This window comes from Leuresthes tenuis, unplaced genomic scaffold (assembly GCF_036924035.1).
Source record: "Leuresthes tenuis unplaced genomic scaffold, fLeuTen1.0.hap1 SCAF_20, whole genome shotgun sequence".
NCBI classification, from domain to species: domain Eukaryota; kingdom Metazoa; phylum Chordata; class Actinopteri; order Atheriniformes; family Atherinopsidae; genus Leuresthes; species Leuresthes tenuis.
The window spans coordinates 15,737,835-15,750,575 of NW_027325374.1; the positions used below are offsets into that span (position 1 = coordinate 15,737,835).

General features: G+C 39.7%; 3 protein-coding genes across 3 annotated transcripts; 2 read left to right on the forward strand and 1 right to left on the reverse strand.

Annotated features, from left to right (window-relative positions):
• The first annotated feature begins 2,847 nt into the window (after positions 1 to 2,847).
• LOC140278452 (uncharacterized) lies at positions 2,848 to 5,279 on the forward strand. Its single transcript, XM_072373464.1, has 6 exons — positions 2,848 to 3,070; positions 3,196 to 3,292; positions 3,392 to 3,421; positions 3,585 to 3,638; positions 3,796 to 3,867; positions 3,999 to 5,279. Exons 1-6 carry the CDS (start codon positions 2,957 to 2,959, stop codon positions 4,031 to 4,033), a joined length of 402 nt encoding a protein of 133 aa, XP_072229565.1. The 5' UTR covers positions 2,848 to 2,956; the 3' UTR covers positions 4,034 to 5,279.
• On the reverse strand, positions 3,774 to 9,516 carry kat7b (K(lysine) acetyltransferase 7b). Its single transcript, XM_072373463.1, has 14 exons — positions 9,329 to 9,516; positions 8,237 to 8,387; positions 7,893 to 8,141; positions 7,667 to 7,749; positions 7,179 to 7,262; positions 6,914 to 7,012; positions 6,680 to 6,790; positions 6,327 to 6,518; positions 6,092 to 6,181; positions 5,839 to 5,979; positions 5,603 to 5,696; positions 5,307 to 5,453; positions 5,094 to 5,200; positions 3,774 to 4,757 (listed from the first exon to the last, which is right to left on the reverse strand). Exons 1-14 carry the CDS (start codon positions 9,344 to 9,346, stop codon positions 4,656 to 4,658), a joined length of 1,668 nt encoding a protein of 555 aa, XP_072229564.1. The 5' UTR covers positions 9,347 to 9,516; the 3' UTR covers positions 3,774 to 4,655.
• Positions 9,517 to 10,280: 764 nt separating this feature from the next.
• On the forward strand, positions 10,281 to 11,951 carry ptges3l (prostaglandin E synthase 3 like). The gene is made up of 7 exons (XM_072373796.1): positions 10,281 to 10,494; positions 10,624 to 10,737; positions 10,813 to 10,879; positions 11,023 to 11,121; positions 11,284 to 11,373; positions 11,529 to 11,591; positions 11,758 to 11,951. Exons 1-7 carry the CDS (start codon positions 10,460 to 10,462, stop codon positions 11,764 to 11,766), a joined length of 477 nt encoding a protein of 158 aa, XP_072229897.1. The 5' UTR covers positions 10,281 to 10,459; the 3' UTR covers positions 11,767 to 11,951.
• The last annotated feature ends 790 nt before the right edge of the window (positions 11,952 to 12,741 follow it).

Here is a 12,741-nt window from a genome sequence, read left to right on the forward strand (position 1 = left end):
AGTTCTGCGCAGTCACCAGCACCAATAAAACCTGCTCAGTCCTGCAAATTGACTAATTTGTCAGCATTAAGATGGATCAAGATTGTGTGATTATGTTAAAACGACCAGCCTTAAGGCCTCTCTGATTATATCAGTCCTGACTTATCTGATAACATGTCATCTGTCAACAGGGGATTATGGCCCTCAGCTCCAAAATGTGTCGTTAGCTGGTTTCGTCAGTTTGCACCATCTGAATGTAGCACTGGCTTCAATCATTTTAAAACTAAGCACAGCTGTCTGTGAGAAGCAGTAGCCATGATAAATAGATGATATCGTGGCTTTTCTTTCTTTTTTTTTTTACATGATATGTACACAGTGATGTAAAAGACTCAACAGAAAAGATTATGGTTTCTATTAGTTTCCCCTTCTGTGACAAATTATTCACAGATGCTTCACATTGTATCTGTCATGTACAATTTCCCTGGCTGACAGTGATTGCTGAAATATAGTACAGTATTTACAGTAGGCTGTGTTACAGCGGTAATATAAGGAACTGCATTAGTCTGCGTGTGAGAGAGAAGCCGGAGGGGGACGAAAGCTCACAATTCTGAAACTCATGAAAAGACGTTTTGGAGCGATATCTTTGGGATCTTTGAAAAATATTGAACGCACCACGCATAAACTTGAGATCGGAAAAGAAAGCTTCACCTACAGACAGTAAACAACATTTACTCAAATAGACATTAGATACTTCATCAATCAACTGATTTGTAACACTGAAAAACCAAATACAGCCCAGAAATGTGTCACACTTTTAAATCCATTACGTTAGAATCATGGCTTCCAAGTTGAATCCTTAATTATTCAAATGTCTGACATCAAGGACCTACCTCTCTTCTTACGTCTCTGTTTATACATCCTCGATTCCCCTCGTTGCCTGCTTACCTCACAATTTGGACCCTACCACCTGAAATGAGAGCAAAGGACATAAGAGGAAAACACATAAGAGAGAGGAGTCAAGGCAGAAGGAGTCTAATGAAATGGGACATCCTTGCCACACAGAGCTATTTTGAACCAAAGTAAACTACGCAGGAAAGTTCTGGACAGACAAAGAACAAAACTAGTTCTTACTAAGTAAAATTTGATTATCAATGAGACAATGATTCCCTGCACAAGAGAATCCACTATATAATGGCCCTAAAAGAACAAACGGAAGGATTATGAAATGGCCAGGTGAAAGGCTAGATGTGAAACAGACTGGAGATGTAGGAAAACTCTGACACCTTGCAAGAGACATGTTTTTGCACTGAGGAAAAGTCAAACTTTTCAACAAGCTGATGGAAAATGATGCCAACCGGAGGCCCTGTTAAAAGTGTGCAGTGTAGTTACTTCTTCAGCACAAGTAAATTACATCCATTAATAGTTTTTGTTCTGTAAATTATTGAAAAGAAAAGCCAGTTTTCTTTGTGGTGTTATTCAAATGACACCACTTTCATCTGCAGGCATCGATTCAAAGAAGATTGAATGTTGTTGTGTCCAAATATTAAAAAGAAAAAGAAAAAAAAAGCCAATCACCATCAGTGAGCAGTCCTGATCCTGAAATGATGCACCCTGCGTCACATGAAAATGCAGTGCTCTGTCATTACAGGAGCTCTTTGTGACTCAACCATTTCATATGTAGATGCTGTGCCTCTGATTTCTTTTGATTCAGCTCTCCACGTTAGCATTGGGTTAGACTATGTGTACATGAGGGCTGTTGAGGTGTAATTGCCTTTCAGGCCTAATTGTCTCGAGCTTTTCTTGTTTTTGGAAGCACCTGCGCAAGGATCAAAGCATTTGGTGTGTGTGTGTCAGCTTTGTTTCAAGAGGGTGTCCTTACAGCACAGATTGTCAAGTAATTGCCTCTTTAGAAATTTCTATGGCCACAGTGTTGGAGAAAGAGCTCACCTTTCATTAAAACTGAGCATTTAAATGGCTAAGTAAGTAAAGATCATGAAAAGGTTTAATAACGCTGTAATTATCTTAGGAGACAGAAACTAGATTACTCCTCTGACATGACGCAAAAGCTAAAGATACTGACATGAATTCTTATTTCTGTATATATCAGGTCATGATGTGCAACATATTTCATACATGTGTAACTTCACTCATTCATCTGAGCTCTTTTTCCATTACTCTGTTTGACTTCTGACTATCTCCGATGCAGCTTTACAGAGCTCTGCGTACCTCTTAATCTGTTACATCTTTATATGTCAGCGCACTATTCCATCCAATCAATTCTACCTTAGAGATCATAGATAGAGTTGTCCTGTTTAATAGATTCAGAACCAGCAGCTCACCAAGTTAACAGACAAACCAATAAAATCTTCAAAGTAGGAGGTTATATTTGTAAAGCATCGCTCAAAGACCCGGCGCCCGTCCGCCCTGTCCTCCTCGCGGTGATTTCAAAGAATTGTGCACACATCACAAGGTGCCAAATGAGCAGAAGGAGAATATTATTAAACCAGCAGCAATCCAGATGTCTAATAAAAATGGAAATGAACTGCACCATTCTCAAATGTAAATATTAGATCTAACATGTTTTCTTTCCCTATATGCCCCTGGTAATAAACCTTTGGATGACATTTCAGTTACAGCTAATAAGCAAGTATTGAATTCCTATTTTATTTAGTGCGCAAGTCCAGATTTTCTGTGTGTAACAGTCACAAAACATATCTACAAATGTTGCATCGTGGCAAATATGGAACTTTTTAAAAGGAGGCAAGTGAATCATGATTAGAGGGGAGGGTTCTCATGTAGCAGGGGGTTTAGGGGTATAAATACAGCCTGGGTTCAGCTGAGAGAGACAGTCAAGTCCTGAATCGCACCCCTTCCAAGGCGAGCTCTGAATATATGTTGCGGCTCCCCCCCCCCCAACCAAAAAATACTGTTTTGATTCAAGAGGAACAGAACCAGAGCACTTTGCCTAGATCAAGAAATGGATAACTGGAAGATCCAGCTGGTTTTTGTGACCTTTTGTGCACTGGTGCAGACATATCATGGACTATCTTTTAAGGCCGAGGAGGAAAGAGGGATTTCCAAAGACTGGCAGGTGAGAAGTGGATTTATCTATTTTAATCTTAAATTATTAGATCAAACTTTGCGAATAATTTCAAAATAAAATCTTGGAATCCAGATAAGCAATGAGGGGGGAAAAAAAACCTTTTTTCTTGACAGAATGAGTCGGTGGACTCAGGTCTGACCGACCCAGTAGACAGTCTGATGAAAAGATCTAAGGCCCTTCGCTTCTATGGACTCATGGGGAAACGCTCAGGTAGCCTTTAAACACATCCCTGCTGGTGAAGCACATGCATGTTGTTGCACGTGTGTGTGTGTGTGTGCGATGACAGATGACCGTTTTATTCCCTCACAGGTACGAGGAAACCGTTCAAAGTAAACAGACGTGAGTAACCCGACTTTGCTTTCAAACAGTAAAATGCCGCAGAAATGCTCTTCTTACCGCCGCTGTTGTGAAAATGAGTGACACAGCTCAGTCTCATTCACAACCCTAACCCACTCTTAAAGGGCTACTTTGTAAATGTCCTCATAATGCTTGTGATGTGTAGGAAATAAAGGAGAGGCATTTGTGGGCTTGATGGGAAGAAGCATTTCCAGTGGAGGTGAGCAACAATGCCAAAAACAAACTGTTTGGAAAGTATCAAGCCAGCTTTATTGATATTGAAATACCAAATTGCTCACACACACAAACACACTTAAAAGCTTTTATCAAAGAAGGCAAAGACAGTCCCACTGAATTCTTTTTTCTGTTTATTACAGAATCTTTAAGCAGAGCGATGTCACCTGCAACAACCACTGAGATCCATGTTTCCGAGAAACCATACAAGCAAGGTACGATCGTATCAGTACAAAAACCTGAGGTTGAGTTATCTCCATGTGCACCCTTACAGTGGTATTGTCATTTTCTTTTCTAGTCTAAGCAAATTAAAAATCTCTGAGCTTATTTTTCAATTATTTGGCAGGTTCACCAGAGGAATGGGTACAAATGCTGTACTAATGGACCTACAAAAAAGATCTATACAACTTTACATCAACCAAAGACGACATTACCACAAATATTTTTTTTCTTCTAAAAAATATATATATATGTATGTATATATATATATATGTATATACCCTGGTCAGTTACAGTTCATGCCAACAACTGTGGTATTCATCTAAGGAACAACCACCACCTTCATAATGCACATCGCTTGAAGGACATAAAAAATTACCTGTAACTGCTGCCAAACGTAGGTATGCACTTAATGCAACGGCAAAGCAAAACATTCAGGTTATTCATCACGCTGGACTGTTTCTAGCATTTCACATTCAGAGCCAAGCAGACGTAGGCGGTTTTAAAACTAAACAGATCATTTACCTTTGACAATGAGTCACGGATCATTCGACCTAGAACGCATGATGCTAAAAATATGTCTGAAAGTAAAATATGAAAGTAAAAAATAAAAATAAAAATCATGACAAAAGGTATGCAGAAATCAACTGGATAAAAATGCAAAAAATACAAAAACACTGGTCTTTATTGACAGCTCATAGGTCTAGGCTACTTGTGGCTTGTGAGGCTGGAGGTGATGTTTTTGTTTTTTTTCTTTTTTCAGTAGCCTGAGGATCTTTAGTGCTTATGTCCCTTTGGGAGGGGTCCATTTTAGCGAGCTCGGGTCTATGGTTTTGTTGCTATTACCCCGTTTGATCTCCTTCGCTTTCCACTCATTAATCAGGTCCTAGGATGGAGAAAAGAGCAGCGGTTATTCAAAAACAAGGGTCAGTGAAATCCTATCATTTTTATTCAGATATATATATTTTATATGAATAAATGAAACCACAGCATTATATTGAAATCCAAATTGTAATATCTGACATAATGAAGGATTTAATTTGGTTAAAATGATCTGAAGCTTTCAAAAGCTTGTTGTTTTTTCTCATATTTACAGATTTTTTAAATTACACATTTAACTGCATTGATATTGTATTTAAACAGCAAGCTTGTAAGTTTTATAAACAAACACAAAAATAAGAACTAAGAACAGACTACACAGTCCACCCAACCACCGCCTTACCTGTCGCTTCAGTACTAAGTGCTTTCCCTTCCAATATTTCAGCATCTGCAGAGACTGCAGGGTGCTCACAATGTCCACCGGATTAACTGCAGTTTCCTGACTGATCTCTGTACATCAAGCAAACAGCCAGAACAGTGATATTGTCGAATGTGTCTAATGTCTTGAATAAACGGAAATTAAATCTCAGACACGGTGTTAAGTGCTCTCATTTACCTTTGATGGAGATCTCTTTGCCTTGAAAGTTGTACATGTATCTGAGTAACACTTCCTTCCAGTAGCTTCGGTAGCTGATGAGGCCCAGATCAGACAGAGGTCTCTCCGGCGAGCCCACCTTCTCTTCTACTTTGGACAGCAGATAACCTGAGAAAGAGAAAAAAATATTAGGATTTAGGGAAAAAAAAGACAAAAGAAAAGAAAACATTACATAATCAACTAAATATTTTTGCTTTGCTGATCATTTATTCTGTTGGAACACAGTGAGAGAAAAAAAACAGAAAACATCTACATACTGAAGTCAATGAGCATCTTGCCAAAGCCCTGTCTCATGTACTGCGGCATTGTCAGGATACAGGATACATTGTAGTTCAGGAAGGAATTCTTCTCCTTGATGTAATGAAGAGAAGAAATCATTTAAATGCCTTTGTGAAGAACATGGACATTTACAGAAAAATGTGCCGTTTTAAATGGAAATTCATGTTAAGGAAGTTTGCTCTTAGTAGCAGAGAAAGCAACGCTTTCCTCGTACCTTGGAAAAATATCCCACTAAATGACAGCCAGTGTTGTCGGCCTCAGTCATGACGTAGAAGAGGAAAGGCTCCACGTCGTAGTAAAGCGTTTTGTGGTCCAGGAAAAGCTTGGCAAGTAAACACAAATTCTGGCAATAGATCTGGAGACAAAAATGACACTAAGTTATCAAAGTGACTTATCCGGCTGTCTTAAAAGTAAAACGTGGCAACAAAAAATATGGGGAGCGATGAAAGGCGACGGCTTCTCTCTACCTTATTCTTTTTACCATCGACTTCAAACACGGATATAGAGCTCTTTCTGTACACCTCATCTCCTGGGGGATGCTTCCACACGCACTTGGCCTTGAAGAGATTAATAAAGATCAAATATGAAAAGATGTGTTAAACGCATTTATTTGAAAGACATCATGTAGTTGTAGGTTTTGTCATATGACTATTATGGTATTTGACAAAGTAGTTATAAGGAATTCCAATTGAAAAGTCTCACCATGTGTCGCCTGAGGATGGTCTGGCTCTTCATGTACTTGAGGCAGAACTCGCACACATACAGGCGACCGAGTCGTGCGTACTCCTCAGGATATGGTGAGTGGTACCAGGTGTCCAGCTCATAGCGGCCAAACACAATGGTCTTGATCATATTACTGCCCTCAGTGATCTGACCCTGGATACGCAGCTTCTCCTGCAAGAGGGAAGATACAACGGAACTGAAGTGTTACTCCTGCTTTCTGACCCAGTGAATATCTTTATTAGGTGATCAAGCAAAAAAAAAAAGGGGGGAACTGGAACGATTACATAACTGTAAGAACAGAGAGATATTAAAGATATTAAACAGCACATTACCAAGTCTTCAGATGCGCGGGCTTGAGCTTTCCTGAACAACTCCAGGTCATATTCACTCGTGATGTTCTCAAGCAGAGGCTCCCTGGTGTTGCCATGCGTCTGTCGATGCTCCTGTGGACCAAACGTGATGACAAACAACAGGTGAGACAGCATACCAGCCATGTCGAGTAACAAGTGATTCTAAAATGCAGAGACAAGTGGACAATGGCACAAGAGGGTGTGCTGGTGATGTACCATGTGCTTTTCTTTCTGCTCCTTCTGCAGGCCAGAATTTCGTCCCTTCCTTATCTCTGCCACCTGCTCCTTGTATCTGCTCTGTTTCGGTGTCAGTGTCTGGAAATCAATACGAAAATCAACATGTTGCTTTCCCAGGGGCGTATGAGCACACGTGTAACAAGCGCAGCAGTACTCAGGCTATACAACAGACAAAACAAACTAACACTGTTCTTTACATGTCCGCTATTAGAATAAACGCGATGCAGTCACTGTCAGCGCATACCTGGTGACGAGTGGCATGCCGTGCGTTGCTTTCCTCCTGTGCCTTCACTTCCTCCTCTTGCTTCTCACGGCTGATGGCTTTCACCTGATAGAAAATGAATAAAAATACAACTTATTTACTACTAAATTTACATTTAATTTGAGTGGCAAAACATGCCCTTATCAAACTGTTCATTCCCATTCTCTGATCAGTTCCTCACGTTCTGATGCTGCAACCATCAGGAATAGATAAACATGCAACTACCTGTGATGTTGAACTGAGATTGCTTTTGGTGTTCCAAAGAAATGTGAATGAAAAAGAAGTCGTGACACCTCTGATAACCACAAAGTTGAATGAAAAACAGCGATAAGACATGTAGTAAAAAGCGCTGAACCCTTTCAGTTTAGGTGATGGTTCAGTATGACAGAATCTACAAGGTTCACTGGCTTGTCTGATAATTAGTCCCTAAATAATAATCAAGAATCCCCACTGGGTTTTAACTTACTGACCTTGCACTCATCCGCAGAAAGGTTGTGGTAAAGAGGGCACCCTGATACAGCAAAGTGACGTTCGTGTTTTCCTGTGAGGTGGCCTGAACAATTGACAAAAGCACTATTACAATGGTGCGGGAAGACAAATCAAATTCCATGTCCACAAAAACAAGTCGAGATCCAAACAAAAATGACATGTTTATAAATTTGTAAAAATGGAGGGGGAAAAAAAGAGGAAGTTTACCAAGAGAATTGCAGCCAGGGGTTGGGCATTTCATGTTGAAATTGTAGGTTTCGTGACAGCGACGTCGTTTGGGTCTATGGGACAGGTCTTTGTCTGAGTCTCTGCTGGCCTGATCTTTAGCCTGGCTCTCATCGTGGGAGGCATTGGGGCTGGAGATATCCAGCTCAGATTCAGAGGAAGGTGCATTCCCTGTGGGGGTCAGAGGTGGAGACTCGTCGTGATCTGCTACTCGCTTTAAGTCTGGTGTGTCTGGTGGAAAAGAAGTGAAAGCAGCATTTTCATTATATAGCTGAATTCAATTCGAGTCTGAATTCTAAAGGCTTTGTTGGGATATGCTGACCTACCCTGAGAGCTCTGGCTAAGGCGAGTAGAAGCTCTGGTTAGGCGCTGTCTCTTTGACATGTTCCCATCACTCTCTGAACTGTTGGTCTGCTCTCTTTCACCAGAGGAGTCAGAGTCTTCAGTTCCATCTGAGCCACTGCCAGCCATAGGTCTCTATCAAGAGGAAAATAAACCAACTGAGAATAACCTAAACAAAATAATGTAGACCTACAGTGCAAAGAATGTTGAGGTTGGTGTATAACGCCAAGTGTCAATAATGTAAAATAAGCCTTTGCATGATCATTTAGCTGGGGGACTTGATCAACAGGGTGTTAGTTTAGAAGGAACAGTTTGCTTTTTCTTCTTTCTTTTTTTTTTTTTTAAATCAAATTAACTGCTTTAAGAGAGTCAACTGATGTCAGCTGATGGCTTGCGGTTTTTTTGTTTTGTTTTGATTTATGAAAAGAGACAGCCGTTGCTAACGTTTGGGTCAAACCACCTGACCTAAACATTTACTTAAAACAATTATCATTTGGTGCAAAAAGTCAAATATTGTTTCTTTGGAAGCAAAAGTAGCTTAAAGGACAAAGGAGCTAGCTACCCTTGTTAGCTCCTCAACGTGTAATTATTGTTAGTCACACGTTGGCTAAGCTGCTCCCGTCTGTGAAGCCAGGCTGCATTAACAAATTAAGGGTTTCAAGAAATATTAGTTCCCGACAAACTCGCCACCACTGCACATCTAAACGAGATTGAGCATACCCAATTATCATAGTCTAAGGATAAATCCGGCATACATTCAATGTACAATGTTTGGCTACATTTTGATAACGACACAGCAACGTTTTAGATGTGATTAACCTGCTAACAGACGCCCACCAATGTTTCGTTGAAAGCGTTGCCCAAAGCTAGACGTGGCAAAATGTGTGAAAATCAACAGGACGCTTAAATGCTGCTGAGTGAAGAGCTACAGGAGGTGCAACGTTTTCTGCAAGCCAAATGGTCGGATTACTGAATGGAATACTGTGGAACCTTCTAGCTAACCATCCAGAGAATGGCTCAAATCGGTGCTAACTTGGCTAAAGCTACCCTCTTGTGCGACCTATATTTGCTCTCACCTGTCGTCTACGAGGCATGTCCTTCTTGATAACAGCTACTTTATACGAGTCTGGAGTAGCAAAAAGCAAAGGCTGGTAAGCTTAAGACAATAATCCACGAAACGCACTACTTATTGATTTTTTTCATGAATTTGTTTGTATGTACACAGGTTTGCCGGGGTATCTCGCGCCACATTCCTGGCACCGACAGAGACGGGAATTGCATTTCCGGTTAAATGCACCTCCAGACCAGTAGGAGGTTTCAAACGCCCTCTGACTCCTTCAAACTCACATAATAATAATAATAATAATAATAAAGAAGTTGTTAGCGTATTTTATTTTTCTTATTTTGTTTTTGTTCTTGTTCCCAGTATTAAATGGAAAGTTGATTGACGATATTAATGACAGAGTAATAGATATATTTTTCATCCACAATGCGTCACCTTCTTTACATTGCGTCGCTCTTCTCTGTCGATACTGGAGTCGAAACGCATCATAAAGGCGCAAAGAAAAGTACAAGAACAAACTCAAGTTGGAGCATTTCACAAAACAAAGCTGCCAAAAAAAGCAAAACAGAAAAGATGACAGAAAACTTAAAAGAGTGTAATAAAAACCTAAGGGCCAATACACTTGCTCAGTTTGTGGAAATGAGAAAAACACGACCAAACTAATGTGTTCATTTTTGTGCAAATTGAGAAAACCCACTTAATTGCCCTAACTGCTATAAAGTGGCCAACGGTAAGTAGAAAAACGATTACAACAAAAAATGTTTGGTATAAAAGTACTTTATCTGAGATTAATTACTAAAACAATAGGCTCCAAATTTGGCTCCATGTTGTTTTCCGTAGTGATGCTCCCCACCCCCACCTCCACCCACTCAAGCACCCAATCAGTGGGGTGGCTGGATGTATGCCAGAACACAGAAGATGCATCTCTTTTCCAGAGTGTTCCTCTGACAGCCTGTAAGGGCAGGGAAGGGACTGTGACAGGCAAAACCTGCAGCAGCTGATACTAACTGCTCTATATATAGCTTCCTGGGCCTGGCCATAGCTTTGGAGCACAGCTGAACACAGAAGCCCCATACTTCTTGCTTTCCTGTGACGACTCGGTAAAGAAAAGCAACTTCTCTTTAAATTTGGTCAAAGAATCAGAATGAACAAACCCAAAATTGTCAGACCAGAGGAGAGGTGAGTGTTGCCTGTTGTGCTCTTTTGGCAATGTTAGTAACCTCTCTCATGCAAGCTCTTTGCTAAAGCATTTAGACTTCAAACTTCAAAATGATCTCACTGGTGATTCCTTAATGTGTGTCTCGACAGCCAGCCAGCACACGCGCTGTGGTATGACAGAAAGAAATATGTCACCATCAACTTCATGGTTCAAAGACCTAAAGATGTCCAGGTTGACATCCAGCAGGACAAAATGATTTTGTGGTATGTGTTTTTGGAGAAATGTCATTGCTGAAATCTCCTTTGCTCTTTGACAACACTTTTTTTTTTGTGAGACAGCTGCAAAAACGACACAGATGACGTCTTCTACAATGAGCTGTACTTCTTCGAGAAAGTCGAGATCAATGTAAGCATCTGTTGTTTTTTTTGGGAGGGGAGGGGGCTTGATTACTTGTGCCATGTGGCAAATTTGACATGTTGCATACTAAATGATATAGCTACATTGTCACATTGTAACTTATACCTTTTACACTTGTCATCACTTTTAAGGACTCCAGAGAAAGAATCTATGACCGCACCATCAACGTCTTGCTGAGGAAGACTAAACCTGATTATGCATGGCCCCGTCTCCAGAAGGATCAAGCAAAGGTAAGTGTGCTATAGGTGTGCTATATTTATATATATTCATATGTATGTGTTGTGTTTATGTTGATCAGTCACAGGTTAATCTACATGACCAATCACTGACTCAGAATTCCACAGTCACATTAATGGATTCAGTTCTATATCGCATTATTCTTCTCTCTGCAGCCCAGTTGGATCGCTGTGGACTTTGATAACTGGAGGGACTGGGAGCATGAAGAAGACGAGGGAAAGGAAGAGTATGACAGATACATGGATGTGAGTGGTCATTGTGCTCAGTTGTGACATCATCTGGATCCTCTTTCACGTCTTGGTGCTTGTTCTTTGCAGTATATTTCCAGCTGTTTTTCTGTGTGTTTGGATTTACATCAGATAAGCTACATGTGTGCACACACCTGGTTTTGCTTTTTCAGATGATCCAAGAAATGGCCACCGGTAACAAAGGAGAAACGCCGGATATGGGTGATCTAAGTGATGTAAGTGCAGAGTTCTGGGAGTTGAGTGGCTCTCTTTTAAAAGATAATGAATCCACAAAATCAAATGGAGTTCATTCCAGTGTCAAGCGTGTCAGGCATATATTTCATGTTGTGAGGAATGAAAAGCACATTAACTGACTGATTATTTGATTTGCTTCCTTTACAGTCTGACTGATACAGCACTTTATCACCTGTGTTTGGAGGTGGATACAACCTCATGGCTCAGGATGTTGAATACAGTGGTGATGCATACATTATTTACTTAAAAATGAACGTGTTGTGGTCCAAATTCTGTTTTTACATATATGATATTTTATGTGTTTATTTGTTGATGTATTGCAAATTACATATGGTCAGTTTTAATAAAAAAAAAAGAAAAAAGAAAAGAAAAAACAAGTTTTATCATTATAGACTGATGTCATGACGTTGGTGTGATATCATATACACTGGATTTTTATATTTCATACAGATAGGCTCATAAACTAGAGAACACAAACATACAAGCAGGTTTTTTAAGACTGAATTTAAATCAGATGTTTAACTTAATTAATCTGAAATGGTCATAGTTTATTGAGAGATTTAAGCAGAAAATTGAACTACATCCATTAGAGGAGAGTATCCAGCTTTTTGTTTTTTTTGTCCTCATTCAACTCACCTTCAATTATTGCTGTTTGGACAGAGAAAATAATGTCAGAAGTTGTAAAAGAAAATAAAAAGTTATGAACACCTTTTGAATATGTGACAAACTTATTTGATTAAATGTTCTAATCAGTTTCTACTTTGCCTTTCACTTGGAAAATGCATTTGGTTCTTTGTGTCTTAAGGTGACATTTAGTGCTGTCAAAGAAGTTTTAGGCTGGAAAAATAAGTTCATTTGAGTCTATGTCTTTCAGATTTCACTATCAGAGTGACCTGGATAGTAATGTCAAGTTTATACTAATTTTATTTGAACGCACATTATACTCTCAAACATACCATTCAACAAATTGCATTGTCCTGATCGATGTTCAACATTTTCTATGTTCAGCCTTAATTTTCATACCTGCTGTCACGTTTAAAACTTGTTTCAAAGCGAAATTATGAACAAGAACAAAAGTCGGGGCCGTAAAGTTTGGACTACGTTGCTACCCGTTAAAGGCTGACAGCTGCC

Bases quoted from the DNA above. Each gene is read 5' to 3' on its own strand.
- ptges3l (XM_072373796.1), top strand. From the start codon at position 10,460: ATGAACAAACCCAAAATTGTCAGACCAGAGGAGAG. The intron at 10,495-10,623 runs GTGAGTGTTGCC...GTGTCTCGACAG, and splicing joins ATTGTCAGACCAGAGGAGAG to CCAGCCAGCACACGCGCTGT. The intron at 11,374-11,528 runs GTGAGTGGTCAT...TTGCTTTTTCAG, and splicing joins AGTATGACAGATACATGGAT to ATGATCCAAGAAATGGCCAC.
- kat7b (XM_072373463.1), bottom strand. The intron at 7,263-7,666 runs GTCAGTAAGTTA...ATTTTCTATCAG, and splicing joins TTTCTGCGGATGAGTGCAAG to GTGAAAGCCATCAGCCGTGA. The intron at 6,791-6,913 runs GTACATCACCAG...TTTGGTCCACAG, and splicing joins AGCAGAAAGAAAAGCACATG to GAGCATCGACAGACGCATGG.
- LOC140278452 (XM_072373464.1), top strand. From the start codon at position 2,957: ATGGATAACTGGAAGATCCAGCTGGTTTTTGTGACCTTTTGTGCACTG. The intron at 3,071-3,195 runs GTGAGAAGTGGA...TTTTCTTGACAG, and splicing joins GGATTTCCAAAGACTGGCAG to AATGAGTCGGTGGACTCAGG. The intron at 3,868-3,998 runs GTACGATCGTAT...ATTATTTGGCAG, and splicing joins CGAGAAACCATACAAGCAAG to GTTCACCAGAGGAATGGGTA.